This window comes from Gracilinanus agilis, chromosome 2 (genome assembly GCF_016433145.1).
Source record: "Gracilinanus agilis isolate LMUSP501 chromosome 2, AgileGrace, whole genome shotgun sequence".
NCBI classification, from domain to species: domain Eukaryota; kingdom Metazoa; phylum Chordata; class Mammalia; order Didelphimorphia; family Didelphidae; genus Gracilinanus; species Gracilinanus agilis.
The window spans coordinates 287,143,461-287,168,913 of NC_058131.1; the positions used below are offsets into that span (position 1 = coordinate 287,143,461).

Below are 25,453 nucleotides of genomic sequence, written 5' to 3' on the forward strand. Positions count from 1 at the left end.
GGCTCCTAGGTGGAAGAGTGGTAAGGGTGGGCAATGGGGGTCAAGTGACTTGCCCAGGGTCACACAGCTGGGAAGCATCTGAGGCCAGATTTGAACCTAGGACCTCCCATCTCTAGGCTTATTGAGTCATTTTTGAGTCATATTCAACTCTGTGACCTGATTTGATGTTTTCTTGACAAAGATACTGGAGTGGTTTCCCATTTTACTTTTCTAGCTCACTTGACAAATGAGGAAACTGAGGTAAATTAAGTGACCTACTCAGGACCACACAGCTACTAAGTTTCCATGGCTGGATTTGAATTTAGGAAGTGAAGTCTTCCTAACTCCAGGCCTGGCATTCTTAAATACTGTGCCACCTAACTGCCTATATAATTGTATTACTTCATGGGATTAATATTATATTTTTAGTTCTGTAATAAGTTTTTTAATTTTAATTTTAAAATATTTTCCCATGTTTCCATGATTCCCTCCCCCCTCCCAGAGCCGACAAGCCATTCCACTGAGTTGTACAAATGTTATCACCTTTTGCCATAATATTCATTTTTACTATAGAGCGATCTTTTAAAGATCATGGGATTATTATGAGGAAAATAACGTATATATTTTAATTGCTGTAGAAGTGTCGGATTTTAGTAATATAAATCTGTTTGAAGGAGTATTAACTTGCTGGGTGAGGGTGCCAAAAAGCTGAAAGTCAATCAGGTCATGTAGACTGGGGCAATGTCTGCTAGAAAGCCACTCAAGGGGAGGATCAGAAGGAGTTTCCTAACTCCCACAGGACTCCTGACTGAGAATGAACAAGGGAGATGAAGCCAGAGGAAGGTCCTAGGAATGAGTAGTTGTGGATCGAGGTGAAGGAAAAGTGGGTTGAGAGCTGGCAGCTGACAACAGATAGGAGGCTAATCAGAAGTCAGGGGGAACTCGAGGTCCTTCCAAACAGAAGAAGGATGTGGGAGGGTGGCCATTTGGGGGAAGACTTCACCTTCTGGGAGCAGTGAACATCTTAAGGCAAAGTCACAGTGAGGAAATCTTTTCTAACATGGTCACAAATTGGATTTTTTTCTGTTGTTGTAGGGACAAAAAGGAGATCCTGGGCTATCCCCTGGAAAGGCCTATGATGGTGAAAAGGTAGGTTTCTCAGAGGGGAGTATTGGCATGAACTGACATTAACAGGGCTTCAGGTTTTTTTTTTTTACTGTTTTACTCAGTGGCTTCAAATCCCACCAGTGCCCAAGAGTTAGGAGGAGCCTTAGTGCCACCAACTTAGGGACCTTCAAACCACTAAAAAAACTGGGAAATGCTGCAATGGTCTTCAGCTTTACAACATCTTAGTTTCCTTAGTGAGCTATATTCACCTCAATTTGGGTCAGTGATGATTTATGTTAAGGGAGTGAAAGAAAATATTGATTACACCAACTCTACCTAGATTCTTCCTGGGCAGGCTGTTACATGGAGGTGATAGGATCGCCTATCCCAGTGATGGGCAAACTTTTTAAAGAGGGGGCCAAAGGAAAGGCAACTCTTTCGAAGTTTCATTGTATTGTATCCTACTCATTGTATACGTCAGATTAGGAATAATGTCTCGCAGGTGGATAGAACATTTCAGGGGGCTGCATCTGGCCCGCAGGCCGTAGTTTGCCCATCGCTGGCCTAGTCATTTGTAAGACTGTCAGAAAATGTAGTTACCCAGTGGGACCCTGGATTTGGTGCTGGAGGACCTGGGTTTGAATCTTGGCCTCAGAACATGTGTTTCTTTACTTCTCTCACCTGGGATTTTTACATCTTTAAAATCGAGAGGTTGGACTAAGCGATGAGAAGGGATCACTAAGGTCTTTCCCAGTGATTTCCTATGATCCCAGTGCTAGACATTCTAGGCATGGCTCCCAGCCCCTTTCTCCTTCTTGTGATCCCTAGTGAATAAATTTTGGTGTGGTTTCCTTTTTCCTTTGCACCCTGTTTCCCTGATACTTAAGTCAGGGAAGCCAAAGAGTCCCTGGGCCCCTTTTCCCTAGGTGCCCCCAGGAATACTGTGCTCCCAGCTGCAGTGGGGAACCCCACCCCATGCTCTGGCTCTCCACTCTCGTCCGTTATTAGAGATGTGTGTTGTTTGCCTTTATGTAGGAAAAGGCAGCCATGAGTCCAATCACTTAAATCACATAATAAAGGGCTCTATGATGCTGGAAAGCCAGGAGGCTTGGGATTCTGTATGTTGAAGTCATAAAATAGAAACGACTTGTGCCAGAGGACTTAATCCATCCCTACAGAGTCCCCAATAAACCAAGGGAATTGGAGGGTGGTAATCACCCAGAAGCACCGGAAACCTGTAAATCCACCCCCCGCCCAACCTTCCTCCTAAATAGCCAAGAACAAGATCCCTCAGCATCTCACATACAAGGGAAAGAACTTTACAGTTAGTTAGTCTGGCTTCCCTCTGGATACTACCCAGAAACTCTTCCAAGATGTCAAGCTAGCGGAGTTTTTGCTTAAAATCCCAACCCCAAGGACTCCATGGGGACTGGAGGCAGCTAAACACTTCTTTTCCACACTGGGTGTCATTATAAGATAGAGAATTTAGCCAATGTTAGAGAAACCATAGTCTGGTACCTAGAATTCCCAGTCTAAGGAGAGAACTGTTGTTGGAGTCCTGCATGTTCATGCTTTGAGGAATGTGGGAAGTAATTCGGTTCCCAGGACACTCATGAGATGAAAAAGTGACCTGTATCTGGTACGAAGGATGAGACCTTCCTAAAAGAAGAAAGGAGCCTAAAGAACAAAAAGCAAATGGCAGCATGGGAGGTGTGATGACCTTCAAGGTGATTCCTTGCCCTCATGCAGTCCAGAGCTGGTCAGAAGAGCTGTCATAGCATCATTCCCTTTTTGTGTTTTCAGGGAGACATAGGCTTACCTGGACTGACTGGGACTCTAGGACCCACTGGCCGAAAGGTAGGATGTTTGGATTTTTTTCTTTGGGTTATTAGATGGACTGATTACTTGGGGTGGGATATACCAGCAAATGTTGATATCACATGTTTTCCAACAGCCCTTGGATTTAGATGAGGGAATATTGAGACAAGAGGCAGCATGGAATAGAGCTAAGAAAGTTGGACCGGTATTTTAGAACTTCAGGTTCAGGTTCTTATACTGCAACTGTCTAGCTGCGTGATCATGAACCAATCACTTGCCCCTTGGGTCTTGGTTTCCTCTTCTAGAAAGTAATAGCTTCTGCCCAATTCCCTCCAGTTCCCTTGCTTCGAATGCCGTTTCCTCTCCTTTCTGCCTATCCGGGTCTGTCCCTTTTCAAGGCCAGGCTCAAGTTCTCCCTCCTTCACGAAGCCTTCTTTGTATTGTTGTCAACCTCCTATCTACTGTCCCCCATGTTCCTACCAATCCTGAGTGCCTCTTGCGAGCAGCATGCCCTCCATCATGTAGGTGCTTCATACATATTTGTTGATGATCACGATGATGTCCAGACACTTCTTCAGGCTAGGCCATCGACTTAAAAAATGATAATAATAATAATAATGGGCATGTCCAGTGATGACATCAGACAAAGAGCCATTTCTTAGGGTTGGGGCCTCAACTCCCAGCTGTGGTTACAGCTGCCTTTGCATTCAAGATCATCTGTTACCCTTCATGGCCAGCTGTGATTTTGGCCGTTGTCATCCCAGCCAGGTCCTCCTTTAGTTTGCAGCATTTCAGCTCTGGGCTTCCTTTGGGGTTGCATGCATGTGTGATGGGGAGGGAGGGAATCATATCTCCCAAATTCTCTTGCTCTATGTGAATTTAGAAAGAGAAAAATGGGGACTTAGTCTTGGAGGGTAAAGCAGTCAAACAGGCCAATTCCAGGCCCCTTAATACAAACCTGGAGGGGACAGACTCAGACAAAAAGCTGAGGTTGTCTGCAGGCTGTGGGGGAACACTGATTTTTTTGGCCCACAGAAATATTGTGAGTCTCTCTCCTCCTGGGCTGCAGCCCTGTTCTAATGGATGAAGTGTGAGTTACACAGTTTTCCTACACTAGCAGCTTATAAAGCACAGGGTGGTGGTTTTGATCTGCTGAGCTCTGAATCAGAACTGGAAAATCGACAGATGATGGAGAGAACTCTCTCAGTTTGCCCCAAAGATCCATGTTAACCCACGGAGGATTCTCTCATTGCCTTGTTGGAGGGCAGGCCTTTCTTCAGGTAGAAGGAGGCTCCTGACTCTAAACCAAGAAGATAAACCTGTTCACCTTGGTGCAGCATGACTTGCCTTTCTAAATTAAGAAAAGATCTCTGTGGTTGGAAAAATACTTGGCAAAGCAACATACATTTTTAATTCCCTGCTGGCTCCAATCCAATCTAAATATCATGGAACTTGGTCTACCAGGGAGAGAGTATCTCCTATTCCGAGTGGACACAGAGAGAGAGTTTAGGAGAGCTTAAATCTAGGATGAGGATTGTACCAGTTTGGGCAGAGTGAATGGAAAAGAGTCAGCTGGGCATAACAGGAAATTCTCACGTAGCTTTTCTCTAATTAAACTTTCCAGCTGCAAGACAGTTTCTCTTCTGGGTTTTTCTCCATCCACCACAAACATTTTTTCTTTGTGAGAATAGATGATTCTTCTCTTTTCCTTCAACCAGAGTCTCCTGTAGTGGTGTCTTCTCTTTGCCTGGCATGGTGGATAGCATGCAGGGGCAGTATCTTCTTGGTGGGTTTCTGAGTTGGCCATATGTTTAACTGTCCTATTCTTTGTTCTCTACCAGTTTGATTGCTCTCTCTTCCTCTGGTTGTTCTCTTTGGTTAAAGAAAGCCTGGTCTCAAATTGGCCTCAGATGGATTTGATTTGATTTTTACCCTGAGCATTAATCTTTAGGAACTAATATCTCCCTCAACCTGAATCTATGACCTGATTAGTACTTTGGACACTTAGAGGGTTCTTTTAGATGAAAATAAAACTGCTTCTCTCTTTGCAAGTCACTGAAGGAATTAATTTTCAAGGAAACTGCCAAGGCCTGAGTGCTTACTTGCTGATGTCTGGAAGGTAGCTCTGTGCCCTCAGAGGCCCTTTGAGAACAAGCCTTCTAAAGTCACCTGGAACAGAGAGAATCTAAGGAGAATCAACCAACCCAAGCCATAGTTTTTCTGATTCTTTGGGATTCTAGAGATGGAAATCCAAATAATACTGCAACCCCTCCTCATGATGGCAGTGAACTCCTCTGGAGAGAATGAATGTGCTATCAGTCTGGGTTTCAATGCCCAGCACTGCTTCCCCAGATCAGAAACTTATATGACAAGGACCTAGTTGGCACAGCCACTGGGGTGCCACCTTTGGTTTCCCATCTCTTTGCTCTTTGTGAGATCTCTAGTCTCAAAGATCCACTGACTTAGACACTGCTTTCCTGTGCCAAGCATCTGACATTTCCCCGCGGTCAGCCTCCATATCCTTTCAGTGATTGGTACCATTGTTGTTCAAGGCTCATATTTCCTTGGCAGCCTCTGGAGTGTATCCCTTGTTTCTCTCCAGGAAGCTCTGCCTTTCAGCTGGTTGGCTCACTTTTCTATCCTAGAAGTAGGTGAACTGAGGTTTCTTCTTCTAACCAGTAATTAGACAGAAGAAGTCCTTTTACTTGGAGAGCCTTCTACCAAAAAGACCGTCAAGATCCCACCTGTAGCTGATGCTCTCTGCATTTTTTCCTTGTACAGGCTATATCTATGTATTCACAAAATGCTGTTAGGAGTTATAAGCACTGGATTCTAGTCTTAGGTCTGTTATTTAACTTGCTGGGTATTCTCAGAGGAGTCTAGTTCCATCCTAGCCAATTTATTTATTTTTATTTTATTTTGAATTTTTTTCCCATTGTTACATGATACTTGTTGTCTCCCTCTCCTCTTCCCTACTCCCTCCCAGAGTTGACAAGCAATTCCATTGGGTTATACAAATATCACTCAAAATCTATTTCTACAATATTTATTTTTATAATAGAATAATATTTTAAAACCAGAACCCAAATCACATACCCATATAAACAAGTGATAAATCATATGTTTTCTTTTAGATTTCTACTCCCACATTTCTTTTTCTAGATGTGGATAGCATTCTTTTTCATAAGTCCCTCAGAATTGTCCTGGATCATTGCTTTGCTTTTAGTAGCAAAGTCATTTACATTTGATCATCCCACAGTGTTTCAGTTTCTGTGTATAATGTTCTCCTGGTTCTGTTCATTTCACTCTGCATCAGTTCATGTAGGTCTTTCCAGTTCTTATAGAAATCCACTGATTCATCATTCTTTTGAGCACAATAGTATTCCATCACCATCAGATACCACAATTTGTTCAGCCATTCCGCAATCGAAGGACATCCCCTCATTTTCCAATTTTTGTCACCCCCAAAAGCACAGCTATAGATATTTTTGTACAAACAGATCCTTTTCCATTTTTTTAATCTCTGGGATAAAAACCTAGTAGTGGTATTACTGGAACAAAGGGTATGCATTCTTTTATTGTACTTTGGGCATAATTCAAAATTGCCTTCCAGAATGGTTGGATCAGTTCACAACTCCACCAGCAATGCATTAGTGTCCTAATTTTGCCACATCCCCTCCAACATTTATTATTTGCCTTTATTGTCATATTGGGCACTCTGCTAGGTGTAAGGTGTTACCTCAGAGTTGTTTTGATTTGCATTTCTCTAATCAGGAGAGATTTAGAACATTTTTTCATATGATGATTGATAGTTTTTATTTCTTCATCTAAAAACTGCCTATTCATATCCCTTGATTATTTGTCAATTGGGAAATGATTTGATCTACTACTTTATTTCTAACATGGACAGAATCACCTCTCCTGAGGCAACCTGGTGGACTCTCTCTGCCCTTGCTCCTAGGGTCTCACCATTTTTATAACAAACTTAGTAAGACACTCAATCAGCCTAGCCCATTGCACCTCAGAACTTCTGAACACATCAGTTGTGGCCTTCCTGGCCATAGATATATAGCACAATACCTGGCCTCAGTTAAATTCAGTTTAACAGACATTTAATAATCATTTAGTTTGTGCCAAGCACTGTGTTAAGAACTGGAAATACAAAGACAAAAAAATGAAAATGACCCCTGCCCTAAGGAGCTGACATTCTCCTAAGATCAAGCAATATATAACACAAATGAAGAGATGCAAAATATGTACAGAACAATTTCAGAGGGGATGCAGGAGGGGTAAAATCAAAGAATTTAGGTTCGCCTGTTGTCTGAGCTGGAAAGGACCTTAGAACACAGAAATTTAAAAATAAATTTCATTGATGCCTTCTTGACTCCAAGTCAAGCCCTATTTACTGTATTACATAGATGTGTCTGGTGAATAATAATGGTTCCAGAGAAAAGATGAGAATATACCTTGTTCCTCTTAACAGATGATGATGGTTTTGTTTATATGTAGTTTATATTTGTTTCTATGTAGTGCTATATAAATATTTATGATTATGATTATCATGGTTTTGTCTTCTTTACTCAGCAACATTCATTCAAGACTTCCAGTTTTTCTCTTAATTCCTCATCATCTCAATTTCCTATGATGTAATGGTATCCCACTAGTCATGTATTATATAATTTGTTGAATCATTCCTCAGTAATCAATAGGGAATGTTTGTTTGTTTCTAGTTTTCTGCTAATTATGACCCAAAGTGCTGCAAAGTGCTGGCTGTATATGCCTCTAAGGCATATATAGAGCCTTTTGGTTTTTCACCTCCTTGGGGTATATGCCCAGTAGTGGGGAATCACAGGTCAAAGGATCTGAAGAGCTTAGTCACCCTTTCCCCAAATAATTCCACATCAGAACATAGAATGTTGCTCTTGGGTCAAAAGATATGAACGGTTTAGTAACACTTTTCCCAGATGATCTAGATCAGAACATAGAGTGTTACACTTGGAAGGGACTGGAGAGATCATCTGGTCCAGACTCTTTGTTTTCCAGATGATGAAACTCTGACCAAGAGAGACAAAGGTTACACAGAGCAGCACATAAGCACCTAGTGTCTGTTTCCTAGTCTGTAAGATAGGAATAATGAAACCTTTTCCACCTACTTCTTAATGGATTATGAGGAACCTACAGTACTACGTATGTAAGTGATAAATGTAAAGAGGTATATGTTACATTCAATAAATATTTATTAAGCCCCATCCTATGTCCAAGGCACCATTCTTTATTAGGTGATATTATCAAGGACATCTTACTTGTATCTCTAGCTCCTGGGCTAGACGCTGGCACATAGTAGGTGATTAATAAACACTTCTCGATTAATTGGTTCTATTGGAGGAAACACCATGAACACATATTAAAGTGGCGGAGGGCTCTAGGATCTGGAGCAATCAAAAAAGTCATCATATAGGAGGTGATGTTCATTCTGTGTTTTGGGGGAAACTCAGGAGCCTAAGAGACAGGAGTGAGAAGGAAATACATTCTGGCAAGAAGGAAGGTCTTTGTAAAGACCCAGAAATGGGAGATGGGAGGTCATGTGGGAATAACAGCAAGAAGACCAGTATGGCTGGTCTAAGAAGTCTGGGAAAGGGAGGAATATATTATTATTTTTTATTTTTTTTAGAAAAATTTTCCATGGTTACATGATTCATGTTCTTTCTCTCCTCTCCACCCCTAATCCCCCCTCCCCCATAGCTGACATGCATTTCCACTGGGTTTTACATGTGTCATTGATCAAGAACTATTTCCATATTATTGATAGTTGCACTGGGGTGGTCGTTTAGAGTCTACATCCCAAATCATGTCCGCATCAACCCATGTGTTCAAGCAGTTGTTTTTCTTCTGTGTTTCTACTCCCACAGTTCTTTCTCTGGATGTGGAAAGCGTTTTTTCTCATAAGTCCCTCAGAATTGTCCTGGGTCATTGCACTGCTGCTAGTTGAGAAGTCCATTACATTTGATTTTACCACAGTGGCAAGGGAGGAGTATAGAATAAGGATGAAAAGGCATGCTGGAGCCAGGTTGTGAAGGGCTTCAAAGCCAAACAGCAGACTTTGTATCTGACCCTACGGGTAATAGGGAGCCGTCTATAGACCAGTTAGGATACCTTTGGAACTGAGAGCATTGATGTCTAAACCTGGAAAAATTCTAGGGTCTTTCAGATTGTATGAACCACATGGATTTTCTGTTAAAGTCACTGCATATAAAAGGAAATGTTGCTTGGGCTTAAAATTTGAGTTTCGAAGCTGGAGTCATGTTGTCACACTGACAGTGACATGAAAATGGATTTGGCCTGATCCTTGTCCTAGAGTTGCGGCCCCTTATATACAGTGTTAAAGGCGATGTTTCTGGGGTGCAGGACAAACAGGTGTATTTTGGGAATTTGCTCAAAAGTTGTGCTTGGCGCAGTGTTTGCCAAGTTTGTCAGATCCCTGGCCCGTGTGGGTGGAGGCATGAGACTGTGTGTCTGCTAAGCACAGCAGAGATAACCTCCTTTGGCTGGAAGGGGAGATGGGGTGCTGCTTCGGATATAATACCAATGAGGCGATGTCTGGTTTTTCCTGAATGTCTTAAGTAAATTATTAATTCAGGCCAGAAACTGAAGTATAGACTTTGTCATATTATAAACATTAATTCTACTAGAGACCTCTCGAGGGGCCCTGCGTAGACTGTCACTGACCCCCAGATCCCATGAGTCTAATGTTGCATTTCTACATGGGACCTCTGACCACCAATGGGACAGTCAAAACAACCCTGGCTTGAGAGGGGTACCCGTCACTTACTAGGAAATGACTGCCCTGTGACCAGCCTTGTGGCTCCTGACCTGTAATCTCCAGGCAACGTCTGCAGGAAATAATGACCCTCCTGCTCACGGCCATTGTCCCCTGTCATTTGAGGCTGTTTGAAGATGGACACAAAACAGTAAACACTCCGTGCTTGAATGAGTTTCCGGAGACCGATCGTGTTCCTTCATTGAGTGACAGAGCTGTCATCAGATCGGGGTTACTCATAGCCTACTGGAAAATCCCTGTGATTTATACTTTCTTGTGCAGACAGTTATAATGATTATGTGCCACATTTAACAGAAGGACTTTAGTTTAATAGAGATGGCACAGCCTTGAATCAGGAAGACCTGAGTGCAAATCCAACTTCAGACACATACTAGCTGGGAAACCCAAGGCAAGTCTCAGTTTCCTCATCTGCAAAAAGGAGTTGGAGAAGGAAATGAAAAACCTCTGTAGTGTCCTTGCCAAGAAAACTCCAAATGGGGTCCCAAAGAGCTGGACACGACCGAACAAGTTTAATGGACGGAGCGCTAGACAGGGACACTTGGGTTCTTGTCCTATCCCTGCCACTTAAACTGGTCTTTATGACTTTGAGCAAGTTGTTTCCTTATTCTGGGTCTCAGTTTCCTCCTCCGCAAAAGGGAATGGTTGGACTTTATGGCTAGCTTTTAAAGTTAGGTAGGGACAGTTACGGTGGCCTGGCTATCTCGTTGCTTGACTCACTGAAGTGGTCTGCCCAGTTTAAAAAAAAAAAAAAAAAAAGCATGGACATGTTGGTTGGGGGCAAAAAAAAAAAAAAAAAAAAAAAAAAGGCTGATGCTTGTTACTGTTAAAAAAAATGTTTTCCTTTCTCATTCTGAGTCCAATGCACCAAAATCAGATTCCTTTCTGGGCCCTGGTTTGCCCATCAAATGGAAGTGTCTGTGGCCACCAGGCCTACTAAGTGTTGGCCATGTTTTCTTCGACTGACCACAGGGATTTCCGAGACAAACATAGCACTCAGCAGTCTGAGAAGTGAGTAGGTATAGAAGGAATGCTTGTAAAATAACCCAATTGACTTGGATCTCACTGCCTGTTCTGTTTGTAATTAAGAGTTCCAGTTTCCCGGGGTCGTATATGTGAGAATCTTTGTGTGCGCGCGTCTGTGGGTGTTTAGAAAGGCTTGGTGAGGACAAAAAGTTTCCTCTTGTTATTGCAAATGCACTCTGGGGAGTCTCAAACCCCCAGAATCTCAGAAAGTTAACATTAGAAAAGACCACTGTGGTCATCTAGCCTGACTCCCTCATTTTAGAAATGGGGAAACAGAGGACAGAGTGAGGAAGTGAATTGCCCGAGATCACACAGTGCTTCGTGGGTGATGGCAGAACCAGAACCCAAGTCTCTTGACTTCCATTCATATTAGAGCATAATATAAGGGAGCCACTCTTCAACTGGAGTGCAGCTTCTAGAAAATTCTAGAATCCAAATTGATTTTCATCCCTGCCTATTGACTAGCATGCAGCCATGCTTCTTCCCATTTTTTTCCTTTCTCATAGTAAAATCTAGGGATGTGCACTCATGTGCCAAGCAACCAACTAAAAAATGAGGGGGCTGTTCTCTTGGGTCTCTTGTAGCCCTAAAATCTTATGAGATCAATGGGAAATGGGAGTATTTGTATTTATTAAGTACTTATTATGTGCAAGGTAGTATCCTAGGCCCAAAGAGGTTAAGTGTCTCCCCCAAGATAACACAACATACCTAAAATTAGGTCTTGGGAAGACCACTGGATTTTAAGTCAAAAGAACTGAGTTCAAAGGGGGCAGCTGGGTAGCTCAGTGGATTGAGAGCCAGGCCTAGAGATGGGAGGTCCTAGATTCAAATCTGACCTCAGACACTTCCCAGCTGTGTGACCCTGGGCAAGTCACTTAACCCCCATTGCTTTAGCCCTTACCACTCTTCTGCCTTGGAACTAATACATAGTATTGATTCCAAGCCAGAAGGTAAGGATTAAAAAAAAAAGAACTGAGTGAAAATCCCACTTCTTTCAACCTGTCAAGTTATCTTGAGTAACTCAAGTCAAGTTGACAAGAATTTATTAATAGGTAGCCCAATGGTCAGAGCAACAGGCTTGGAGTTGGAAAGATCTGGGTTTAAATATGAGTCCAGATACTTCCTAGCTATGTGACTCTGGGCAAGTCACTTAACCCCAATTGCCCAGCCCTTATTACTCTTCTGTCTTAGAATTGATACTTAGTCTTGATTCTAAGTCAAAGGTCAAGGCTTTTTTAAAAGAATTTATTAAATGCTTACTATGTGCCAGGCATTGTGTAAGTGGCTCCTGTCCCCTCTAGGATAAAATATAAAAATCTCTGTTTGGCTTAGTATTCAAAGACCTTCGTAGTCTGGCCATCCCCTTCCTCTCCACCCAACCTTTCTGGGCTTTCTGTCTTACACCCCCCTCACAGCCTACCCCATCACCCAGTGACACTGGTCTCCTTGCTGTTTCTCAAACAAGACCTTCCAAGCCCTGGCCCCGGGCATTGTCTCTGGGCTGTGCCTCCATGCTTGGGATGCTCCTCTTCCTCACCTCCTCCTCCTGGCTCCCCCGGCTTCCTTCAGGTCCCAGCTGCAGTCCCACCTTCTGCAGGAAGCCTTTTCCAGTCCCCATTAATGCTAGTGCCTTCTCCTTGTTCGTTATGTCCTGTTTATCTTGTATAGATCTTGTTTGTACATAGTAGGCTGTGTTATTTCCAACATTACACTGGGAGCTCCTTGAGGGCAGGAGCTGTGTTTTGCCTTTCCTTTGTACCCCAAACGTGCATAGTGCCTGGCACAGAGTAAGTGTTTATTGAGAAGCAGCCAGTTGGCTCAGTGGATTGATGGGAGATCCTGGGTTCAGATCTAGCCTCAGATAGGTCTTGATCAATGACACATGTAAAACCCAGTGAAATTGCTTGTTGGCAACGGGAGGGGGGTGGGAAGAGGGGAGGGAAAGAACATGAATCATGTAAACATGAGAAAATATTCTAAATTAATTAAATAAAAAGTTTTTTTTTTAAAAAGAAAAGATCTAGCCTCAGACTCTTCCTAGCTGTGTGACTCTGGATAAGTCACTTAACTCCAATTACCTAGCCCTTACTGCTCTTTTGCCTTGGAACCCATGCACAATATTGATTCTAAGATGGAAGGTAACGATTTAAAAAAGAAAAGAAAAGAAAAGAATGGCATCTACATTCTACTGTTGTGAAAATCAAAGGAGATGATATTTGCAGAGTACTGAGCAGTGCCTGACACGTAGGTGCATCATAAATGCTAATCTTCTCTCCTCCTTTCTCTATCCAGCAAACTCCAGTGGCTCCCTATTGCCTTGAGGACCAAATATAAACTCAATTATTTGGCTATTAAAACCCTTCATAGCCTCATTTAAGCTTCTATTTCCAGCCTCCTTGTGGGTTACTCCTCTTCCTCAACCCTGCAATCCAGTCAAACGGATCCTGTAGTCTTCACACAGGTCAATCTATTGACCTGTCTCCAGATCTTTGCTCTGGCTGTGCCTCATGCCTAGAATTCACTCTTTCTTTACTTCTACCTCTCTTCCCTCAAAATGAAAATCAAGTACCATCTTCTTCATGAAACCTTTCTCTCATCTCCTCCATGCATTGCTCTCCCTATCAAGCTGTTTAATATTTAGACACTTTGGATTTATTTGTATTTGGCTTTTTTTTCCTATTTATATATGTCCTTGTTGTTTTCCCTATTCAAATATGAGCTCCTTGCCAGTGGTGATTATTTCATTAATTGTAGTCATATCTCAAGAATCCAGCATGGTGCCTGGAACAGAGAAGGCACTTAGTAATTTCCAGCTTGGGACATTCAAAGGATCAGATTTAGAATGGTCAGGGACCTCTGAGATCATTCAGTCCAACCCTGCCATTTTATAGATGAGAAAACAAAGGCCAGAAGAATGAAGTCATTACCTAAGGTAGTAAATGCCAGACTGAGGATTTGAACTCAAGTCTTGGGGCCCCAAATCAAACACTCTTTCCATTGCTCCACCCAGCATTCTGCTGGAATGCTATTTATACTTAGGAAGAATCATCTTTATGAGGCTTCATTTTATAGTCTCAAGACACTAGGGTAATCGGCTTCAAAGTGATGGTTTCCAAGACAAAACGAGATGTATATAGGTCACTGGAATGAGCCATTCAATGAGGCAGTGAGCTCTCAATCACAAAGCAAGTATTCATGAAGAGACTGGGATGAGGTTGTTGGAAATCCTGTAAGAGGAGTTACTGCTTTGGGTGAAAAATTAGACTAAATAATCTGGTGGTAAGAAGCATGTTGATATATTGGATTGAGAATATTGTGGGGTGGGGTTGAAGGAGGAGCAGAAAACCTCATTTATATCCCATCTCTATCCTTTAATTACTTGGAAAAGTTTATTTCTCTTCTTTGGACCTCAGTTTACTTATTTGTAAAATAAATGTCTGGGCAGCTAAGGATGGAGAGTCAGGCCTGAAAATGTTTTCAATCTGGCCTCAGACACTTCCCAGCTGTGTGATCTGGGGCAAGTCACTTATCCTCAATTGTCTAGCCCCTACCACTTTACTTATATCAATTCTAAGATGGAAAGTAAAGGTTTAAAAAAAGTGTTGAACAAAATGACCCAAACAATTCTTTCTGACTCTAAATCTAATAATAGTTGGCATTTAGATGGCATTGTAAGGTTTGTAAAGCACTTTATTATTACCTCATTTTAATCTCACAGCAACCCTGGGTTGATGATGCTACTCTTATCCCCATTTTATAGATTAGGAAACTGAAAACGGGGTTATACTACTTTCCCAGGTTCACACCAAGTAAGAGTCTGACACCAGATTTGAATCCTGTTTTTCCTGTTCTTCTGCCAAGAGTCCTATCCACTATGATATTTAGCTGCCTAGCAAATCTGATACTAAACTCTCTACATTACTTTAATTTGTAAAATTCTATGATTTTCTCATGCTATTTTTCCAAGGCAGGTGTGATTCTCTCTCTAGGTTCCTTCTTTCTTCTCTCCTTCTCTCCTTCCTTCCTTCCTTCCTTCCTTCCTTCCTTCCTTCCTTCCCTCCCTCCCTCCCTCCCTCCCTCCCTCCCCTTCCATCTTAGAATCAGACCTGTGTTTTGGTTCCAAGGCAGAAGAATGATAAGGACTAGGCAATGAGGAATTAAGTGTCTTGCCTAGGGTCACACATTTAGGAAGTATCTGAAGTCATATTTGAACCCAAGAGCAGTCTCTAGTCCTGGCTCTCAATCCACTGAGCCACCTAGTTGCTAAGTCCCTCTAGGTTCTTTTTAACAACCTGTGATTTGCTGATTCTAATTGCTTCTTTAAAAAAAAAATCATACTCCAGCTTTTACTTAGTACTTGCCTAACTAAATGCACAAATTCCTGACTTACCTAAGACCCGAGAGAATCCCTAGAATCTTGAAATAGTAGGACTAGAAAGGAACCTCAAAAGTCTAGTTGACCCCTTTCAATTTATGGATGAAGAGGCAAAAACCTAGAGAGGGGGCTGACTTGCTCAGGGCCACACACTGAGTTTGTGGCAGGAACCTTGGCCTCCTAACGCCTCGTGTATTGCTCTTTCTACTCTGAATGATAATAATAACACATATTTATTTGGTGTGCTAAGATTTACAAAGCACTCTCCTCACTACAGCTCTGTGAGGTTTTTAGGTATTATTATTTCTATTTCAGGCGCTTCTTTGGAGCTTTATTTGGAAAGCGAATATAGGCTGTGGCTTGGATCCCACTGCTGTCCTCAAGGCAGTGGCATTCGAGTGGCTGGCTGTCCAGGACACTGGTGACAGGTTGGGTGGGCGTCACTACAGGACACAAGGACTCGGCATCCAAGCACTCCTTGGTGCCAAAGAGAACAGGATGCTGTCTCCTCCTTCTCCACCTTCTCTACCAGCCAACACCCCGTCCTTTAGGCCACTGCTTTCTGCTTTCCCACAGACAGAATGTCTCATTCAGGCCAGAGGGATGAAGGGAACTTATTGACTTGGGCCAAAGGATGAAGAGGCATGTTTTTTTTTTCCATGGAGCTCTATTTTGGGGGTGTTTGGAAAGCTGAGGCTGGCAAGAAGAAACTCCAGCCGTGGCAGGTCCTGGTTCTTGTCACCACCTCCTTCATACACAAAGAGCACCAAGAATTTGCCTTCTTCACTTTGAGACTCATGAGATAAGACATAGATGGAAGAAGGGAAGAGGGGAGGCTCCAACTGGTGGTGTCAAGGAAAGAGGCAGCCTCAATAGTTAGCCAAGGATGTTGAGTCCAGACTCCTCAGCTTGGACTTCAAGACCTTCTTCCATCCAATCTCTCCAATTGATCTTCTATTATTCCTTCACAGGAATTCTTGATTCCAACCAAATTAGTTATCTTGGTGTCTCCCAAACTTCAAGCCTTTGCTCTTAGATCATTCCCCTGTTGGAATGCCTGACCTTTCTTCTTTCTGCTTTTTCTATCTTTTTATCAGTTTCTGAACCAAGTTCCAACCTGTGAAGGCTCTCATGACCTCTTCAGGCCACAGTCCTTGATTCTTCCTTGAAATTCTTATAGCACTCATAGTATTCTTATAGAATACATGTTTATAGCTTATAAGTTTATAGTGCTTATAAGAATACTTATAGTACTCTAGAATACATGTGCTTATTTGTGTTGGGACTATCTGCTCCCTCTATTAATCATCTCTCCCCAGCTAATGTAAGATTGGGAGGCAGCCTCTTTTAAGATGATAAAAGAAATCATTGGACCATGTCCTTTGGGGTGGAGAAGTGCCATAAACTATAAAATTTTTGTGGCATCTGCTCTGTGGAACTTTAAAGTACTTTACAGGGGCAGTTGGTGGTTCTGTGGATTGAGAGCCAGACAAGAGGTCCTAGTTTCAAATCTGGCCACACATACTCCACACATACATACATCCTAGTTGTGTGACCCTGGGCAAGTCACTTAACCCCAAATACCTAATCCTTATCATTCTTCTGCCTTGGAACCAATACTTAATATTGATTCTGAGTTGTAAGGTAAGGGTTTAAAAAAAATAAAGCACTTTGCAATCTCAAATTAGTTTATATTCTCGAGATCCGTAAAGCTACAAGAGAGGAGGATCTTTGGCTATGCTGGTATCTTGTTTTGTTTCTGACAAAGTCATGGCAGCCTAGCATAGTGGATAGACAAGTGGTCTCAGAATTGGTCTATCCACTGTGGGAATTGGGGAGACCCCTTCATACCTACTGGCTGTGTGACCCTAGGCAAGTCCCTTAACTTCTCAGTAGCTCAGGTGCAGTTGCAGTTCTGGAGCAGGTGCCCATCTGAATTGGGAATTTCCTATACCAATGCATGTCCAAGTCCAATTTTTTTAAAAAAACAAATTGGTGTTAAGACCAGAGAAATGGAAGGGTTAATGTCAACCACATGTCTGACAACTAGCCCTCTGAGTCAAGAGTATGTGATGGCCTCTGGCCCATGTGAATAGTTGGGTTATTGAAGCAGTTTTACTCTCCTCCTACTCCCCCACCCCCCATAGGATTCCCTTCAAAGCATTCTCTAACTTAGCCCTGGCTATTTCTCCTTAACAGGGGCTGAAAGGCTATCCTGGACCACCTGGACATCCTGGAGACCAGGTAAGCCAGTATCCTGATCTTGTGGCAAGCTACAAGGCCTTGAGGGGGAGTTCTGGTCCAACCCTGACTGACCACAGCCTTGCCAGCTTTCTCTGTAGCGGCAGCCTGGCTCCTTAGGATCTCCCTTCCTGTCCGTATGTCCTGATTTATGCCTCCATTCACGTTCGTGGGCACAGAGCATGCCCTCTACCCCCAGCCCATCCTGTATGGATGCACCGCCAGCGAGTCCCCCCGCCATGCTTCCAGCCCCTTACTTGCCCCCTCTTCCAGCCGTTGGGCATTGAGCCCCACATCCTCCGGGCCAGCAGGGAAATAAGGAAGCTCTTGCCTTCTCGCTCGTCCCTTCTTTGCACTAAATTCGCCACTGGGTCCCCCCCCCCCCACCCCTTTCCCTGCTAACCACATCTTACTGAAAGAGGCAGTAATTCCCTCACGGAGTGTTTGGATAAGCCTGATGTTTGCAGTAAAAGCCATGAATAGCCGGGCTGTTCTGTTCGATGTTAAAGGATATTATACATGCATCCATCTAGTTTGCCAGAATCTTGGCAGCCTTGAACCAAGGAAAACAGTTCCATATGCCAGAGAGGGAATGACACCTTTACTTTTCTCCCTGTTTTCGGGGCTGGGGGCTTTGTGAAGAGCTGGTTGAGCCGGTTTCTGTGGGATGTGATAGGGGGAGGGGATTGAGAAGGTTGGGAGAAGAAGGCTTCCCTACCCCCACCCTCTTTTTTTTCCATCTCACTTTCCTTCCTCTGCTTTGTCCTTTTAATATCCCTTTGTCCATTGTAATTGAGATGCTCCCCTTCCCCCACTAGTTCTCTGCCCCCTAGCCTAGCTTAGAGTTCCCTGGGCTTAGCTTGAGTGGTCCCTCCTCTCCTGACCCATCTCTGGAGGCACTAATTCTCCTCTCCATTCCTTTACAGGGGCAGCCAGGACCGGAAGGGAGTCCAGGAGCCAAAGGTTATCCTGGCAGGCAGGTGCAGTAAATGGCTTCTCCGAGGCTCTCAAGGAGCTGTGTTTCTGCCAGAGGGGAGGGCAAGGGATGGAGAAGAGTACTGGTGGGAAGTGAACTGACACGGGCACATATATTGGATAGGATGTTAGATGCGGGTCACTATCACTGGTGGGTCACAGTCACAGGATCTGGGGATTGAGAGTCCTCTGAGCCAGTCCTGAGTGAAAGGAGGTGATCTTCCATGGTGAACTCCATTCAAATTACCCAAAGGCCAACACTGAGTAGAAAAGAGAATGATGAATAGAATACGTCTATGGTAGAGAAATACGTCATGGCCTCAAGCGATCTGTTCTAGCTATGAGGAATGCCACTACTCCAGGGATCTCACCTTATCTAATCTCTCTTATATCTATAAGTAACCCCTAAATTCTACTAGATTCTCCCCAGATTGGTTCCCTATCTGGAACTAGTTTCTCAGAATATGGATGGATATTTATTTGTATTTTGAACAATCTGTATCTTGGCAATTTTTGCCAAGTCAAGGAAGGAAGGAAGAAGCAGTCTCCTGGCGATCATGAGGATCTTGGCCAATTTGGTTCCCTTTTGACAGGGGTGTTTTCTTTGCTTCCCTATTCTAGTGGTCAGCTTTCATTCCAGGAGAAGCCTCCATCTTCTCATGGAGTGCCTTGGGGCCTTCCTCTGGCCTTTGGCCGTATCTTGCCTTCTTAGCGCTCTTCTGCTACTTCTATCCAGGGAGCCATTTTCAGGACTCTTTGGACCCCATGCTTTTCTTCTCTGAATTCAAAGGTTAATTCCGAAGGTAACAGCAATGTTCAGATGCTGTCAAACAGGAAAATGAGGGTAAGAAAAGTCCTGAACGCACCCTCAAAGAATGATCCCTTGGGATCCTAGTCCTGGCCACCACAGATGGGTGTGGGCCCTGCCCTTCACAATGGGTAATAATAGAACTGGCAGAGAGTTTTAACCAAATTCCCCTAAGACCCTAAGTCTGAGCTTATTTGACTACCTACCAATCTCTTTGGGTATCTTGAGGAATTAAAAATGTTTTTGCTCTGTCTACCTAGATCTTTCCCTAATACCTACAACATAGAATGTCAGAGCTGGAAGGAATCTTTTGAAGTAGAATGTTAGATTGTAGACTGTTAGAGCTGAAAGGAACTCTTGAACATAAATATTAGAAACATAGAATCACAGAGTTTAGAGTGAGAAGGGGCTTCATCTAGTCCAATTCATACTTGAAATAAGATCCTCACTATTACATATCCAACGAGCTAGATATCCATCTAGCCCCCAGCTCAGAGACCCCCAATAAAGTTGAAACCACTCTGGCAAAAGCAGCCTGAGCCCCTTTCGGATATTTCTAGCTGTTAGGAAGCTTTTTCTGCCCTAAGAATAAATTTCCTGGGGGCAGCTAGGAGAATAAGTAGGTAGAAAACCAGACCTAGAGATGGGAGGTCTTGTATTCAACTGTGGCCTCAAACATTTTGTAGCTGTGTGATCCTGGACAAGTCACTTAACCCCCATTGCCTAGCCCTTACCTCCCTTCTGCCTTAGAATCAATATTCTAAGATAGAAAATAAGAGTTAAGAAAAAGAAGAAGAAAATTTCCTGTCACATTTTTCATACAGTTTCTGGTTCTTTTCTTTGGGGCAAATTAGAACAAATCTAATTCCTTCTCCACAGAAGAGATCTTCAGAGACTTGAAAACAGTTTTAATTTGATTCTTTCCCCCCTTCTCAACACCTCCAACTTGGCATTTTCTTTAGCCTAAATACGTCACTTCCTTCAATTAATGTTCATATGACAGGAACATTCAACAAGTACAGGTTATCCTCTTCAAATGCTTTCTAGCTATATCAGTACCCTTTCTAAATTAGTTGGGCTGTAACTAAAGGTAGAGTAAATCAAGACTATCACCTAGTTTTTCCTGGAAATGATGCCTTTCTTAACATCACTTTGGCTCCCTGGATTTTTATATCATACTATTGATTTGTATTGAGCTTCTTGTTGTTTAATCATTTTTAGTTGTGTCTAATTCTTTGTGATTTGAGGTTTTCTTGGCAAAGATACTGAGGTGATTTGCCAGTTCCTTTTCCACTTCATTTTGAAGATAAGGAAAACTGAGACAAATAGGATTAAGTGACTTGACCAGGATCACACAGATAATAAGTGTCTGAGGTCAGATTGAAACCTGGGTCTTCCTGATTCCAAGTCTAGCACTCTAGCCACTATTCCACCTGGGCTTCCTCATATTGAACTTGCACCAGTCCACTAAAACCCTGGGGTCTTTTTCAGGCAAATTTCTATTTGAACATTCTTTGCCTATCTTATACTTGAAAAGGCGATTTTTGTAAGACTTGACAATTTTCAAGGTTAAGTTTCATCTCCTTAGATTCAACTCCATGTTCTAGTCTATCAAAACTCTCTTTGGATTCTAGTTTGTTACTTATTCTTTTAAATTTCATGTTGCGTTTAAGTTTATTAAACTTGACTTTTAAAAAATTATATTTCATTTATAATCAATGAAAATCTACCTTCTCTTCCTGTTCCTTTTCCTCTCCTCAATGAGAAAGAAAGGGAGGAAAAAAACCCTGTTGTAAATATTTATAGCTAACAAAACAAATTCCCATATTGACCTTGTCTAAAAATAAATATCAACCTATACTCTGAATCTATCTGTCAGAAGGTGGGGAGCACATTTTGCCAAGAATCTGGGAATTGTGGTTGGTCATTGAGTTATTCGGGAGTTCCCGGGCCTTTCAAAGTTGCTTGTCTTTACTATATTATTGTTATTATATATATTTTTCTCCTGGTTCTGCTTATTTTATTCTGCATCAGTTCATATAAGTCTTCCCAGATTTCTCTGAAACCACAGTCTTCATTGTTTCTTTTTTTTTTTTTTTTAAAAACCCTTACCTTTTGTCTTGGAGTTAATACTGTGTATTAGATCCAATGCAGAAGAGTGGTAAGGGCTAAGCAATGGGGGTCAAGTGACTTGCCCAGGGTCACACAGCTGAGAAGTATCTGAGGCCAGATTTGAACCTAGGACCTCCCCTCTCTAGGCCTGGCTCTCAATCCACTGAGCTACCCAGCTGCCCCCTTCATTGTTTCTTATAGCAAAACATTCCATCACATTCATATACCATAACTTGTTTAGCCATTCCCTACTTAATGGGTAGGCACTTCCCCAATTTCTAGTTCTATACCACTAAAAAAGAGCTTCAGCTTGACTTTTAGGCCTTATCCATGTCATCAATAAAAATGGTTAATAACATAGGGCCAAACATAGATCCTGGAGTCAATGACTCTTCTTTGAGTCCAACCATTCAGCCAGTTCTAAATCCACTTCACTGGACTATAGAATAGCCCACATCTCTCCATATGTTCCTTAAGAATAGCATGAAATGCCTAATCAAGTGCCATTTTAGAATCTAAACCAACTATATCAGTGGAACTCCCTGATATATCAGGTTAGGAAACTTGACCAAAAAGGAAATAAGGTTAGTCTGATGTGACTTGTTCTTGATGAAGTTTTGTAATCTCTGCTTTCTTTTCCAAATGTCACTATCCATTTCTTTAATAATCATTTCAAGAATTTTGCCAGAAATAGAAATTAATCTCATCAACCTCTAGCTTGCAAACTTCATTCTTTTTCCTTTTTTGAAAATTGGTGCAAAATTTGGCCTTTTCCAGTCCTTTGGTATCTCTTCTACTCTCCACAGTTGCTGATATGTCACTGACCTTGACTCAGCAACCATAGCTGCCATTTTTCTTAACACCTTTGTATGTGATTTCATCTGGGATTGAATTCATTCAGGACAGCTAAGGTGCTGTTTTTCTATCTTCTTGTTTAAATGGGCTTTGCCAATCCCACCCCCCACTCCCATCCTTTATCTTATTCTTTGGCAAAGAAAACGAAAGCAAAATGAGAAGTGAACAGGATAGCTTTCTCTCTGGTGCCCATTGTCATCATACCATCCACCCCAAGCAGTAATTCTATTCCTTTTGTTGTACCTCTTCCCACTGATGCTGTCAAGGATCTTAGAACCCAGAACCCCCAGTATCAGAGTAGGAATGACCTTAGGGGCTGGAGTCCGGGTTTACCTCCCATTTACACTGTACATATCATTGTTGCCTAGTTGTCAGCTTATCCCTAGCCCCCATTAGAATCTGAGGTCCTTGAGAAAAAGACTATTTTTTGCCTTTCTTTGTATGCTCAGGACTTAACACAGTGCCTGGCATATAGTAGGTATTCAATAAATATTTGTTGATTGACTGAATGAATGACCATAGAGTAGCCCAAGGGTTCTTAATCTTTTGTATGTCATAGACCCCTTCTCAATGCAATAAAACAAAATTCATAAGCTTTATAAATGAAAACAATTATTTTGAAATAATTTTCAAGATATTTTTAAGAAACAAATTCATGGACCCCATATTAAGAATTCTTGGTAGTCAACCATGTGAAACCCAGAATTAAGGTCCAGAGATGACAAATAGCATGACTAAAGTCATCCAGTGAGTTTACTCCTAGCTTCCTGTAGTCAATCCACTGGGCAACCTTAGACCATTTATAATCTTAAGGTTTTGAACAGTTTCTTTCCCTGTAAAATAAAGGTGACAGGGGGCAAGAGGCAGAGGAAGGGGAGGTGTTACATGATGATGCCTTCTACCTATCTCCTGATAGAAAGGTACAGATTGAGACATCTGTTTTTGAACATGGTCAATGTAGAAAGTTTATTTGTTTAATGATGCTTCTTTGTTGCAAAAATCTTCATCTCTCCCTCCTTTCTCTTTCTTTCTTTCTTTCTTTCTTTCTTTCTTTCTTTCTTTCTTTCTTTCTTTCTTTCTTTCTTTCTTTCTTCCTTCTTTACTTTTTTTTTCCCCTTTTTCAGTCTATGTTTCTTTCCATAAAATAAAAGGAAACAGAGATATTGATATCTAAGATACTCTTTACTTGGATCTTTTAAAGAGTCTCTGATATTTTTTTTCCCTTTGGAAAAGCTTATTTTGATTTAAGTCTAATGCTAATTAATAAGTTCATGCCCTATTCCATGGCATATGAGTGTTTATGTGTGTGTTGTGGAGATGACCCTGTAGTCTTGAAGACTATTCTTAGTGGGTAACAAGTTCTGGCAAATCTTTCCCCCACAAACTAGGACTTTAACTATGATCCTATAAAGTAACTATTGTCTTAGGACCAGTCCAGCTAAGTTTTAGTGTGGTTTATTGTGAAGTGATGAATTTTTTAGGGAGGGGGGGAGTATGGCAACTCAGGAAAGTGTCTACTAAGACATTGAGAGGCTGTGATCTTCACTGATTAAAGGAAATCCCTCATTGATTAAATTATAGGTCTTTTGAAAAAATGTAGGGGAACAGAACCTTATATAAAGTGTAGTCCAGGTGTCTGAATAGCTGGCCCATGCTCTTTGCTCATGTATGTAGATTCCAACTTCATCACTCAAATTAAACTATTCTCTAAAGTTACCAATGGTTTCTTATTTGCCAAATCTGATTATCTTCTCAAGCCTCATCTTTCTTGAAATCTTGATATTCAATAGCACTGGACCACCCACTTCCCCCTTGGCTACTCTCTCCTCTCTAGGCTCTTGTTACAGCACTTTCTTCTTGTTCTTCTATACTTATTCAGTATCTTTTTCTAGTTCATCATCTGTTTCATGATCTTGCCTATGGGTGTTTCCCAAGGATCTGTCCTGAACTGTTCTTTCCCTCTACATTATTCCTTTGTAATATCATCAACCCCTGGCTATAGATTTAACTATCATCTCTATGTAGATTTTATATACATATACACACACATATATGTGTGTATGGATATGCATTCATGTATGTATGTATGAGTGTGTGTGTATGTAGCCAGCTCCTGTCTGTCCCCTGAAGTTTGGTGACTTATCACTAAATTCCTATTGGACATTTCATGCTAGATGTCCTGCAGATGTATCAAATTCATTATGTTCAAAACTGAATTCATTATTGCTACACTTCTGCTAACCATATCCACTTCCTAAATTCCATTTCTGTTGAAGGCATTGCATTCCTTACAGCCTCCCCAGTTTATAACCATGGCATATACCATTCTCTCCCTCACTCTACATATTCAATTAGTTGCCAGATCTTGCTATTTCCACTGTCACAACATCTCTCACACCTTAGACATTCTTTCTACTCACATAGCTACCTCCTTGGTTCAGATCTTTATCACTTCTTAACTAGATTATTGCAACTGCCTAATTTGTCTCCAAGACTTAAGGCTCTGCTTATTCTAGTCCATCCTACATACTGCAGCCAAAGTAATTTTCTTTAAACACAGATCTATCCATGTGACTCCCCTACTTAATCAACTCCAGTGGCATCCTATTGCCTCTAGGATAAAATATAAACTCCTCTGTTTAGCATTTGAAACACTTTATAACCTTGCTTCAATCTATCTTTGCAGTGTCATTGGATATTCTTCTTCTTCTGGCACTCTGTGATCCAGCAAAATTGGCTTTCTCTCTCTTCTACACACGCCACACTTTCATTTCCCATCTCAAAGCCTTTGCAAGGGCCATCCTCATGCCTGGAATATATTCATTGTTTGCTTCTGCTTCAGAAGTCAGACTCTTCCTAAAATGAAATTCAGGCACCTTTTTTGTGAGTGCATAAAGCCTTTCCTGAACTCCCACCTCCCCTAAATTCTATTGTTCTCCCTCCTAAAATAATTTATATCGAATTATTTTGAATATTCCCACCATTTGAGCATTAATATGTTTTAAATATTTAGTGATTTTGAATATTCATGTTCCACTTATGACATATAGAAACATACATATATACGTATACACAAATACTTACCCCTTTTAGAATGTCAGCTCTTTGTGAATAGGGATTGCCTTATTCTTTGTATCTCTGGAATGTAAAATAGTTCCTGACACAAAGTAGTCACTTAATAAATGTTTGTTGACTGATTCTTCTTGCAAATTTCTTATTGATACACTCTTTATTTATTTATTTGTCTAACATTTATTAATATTTATTTTTTAGAAAAGTTAACATGGTTACATAATTCATGCTCTTACTTTCCCCTTCACCC

The 25,453-nt window shown here is 41.7% G+C and overlaps 1 protein-coding gene across 1 annotated transcript in view; it reads left to right on the forward strand.

Annotated features, from left to right (window-relative positions):
- Nucleotides 1–25,453, forward strand: part of COL27A1 (collagen type XXVII alpha 1 chain) — a 268,921-nt gene that overhangs the window by 65,619 nt on the left and 177,849 nt on the right. Inside the window, exons 5-8 of the mRNA XM_044659702.1 lie at nt 1,075–1,128; nt 2,890–2,943; nt 17,340–17,384; nt 18,308–18,361. Coding sequence (XP_044515637.1) covers nt 1,075–1,128; nt 2,890–2,943; nt 17,340–17,384; nt 18,308–18,361 — 207 coding nt within the window. The remainder of the gene's footprint in view (nt 1–1,074; nt 1,129–2,889; nt 2,944–17,339; nt 17,385–18,307; nt 18,362–25,453) is intronic.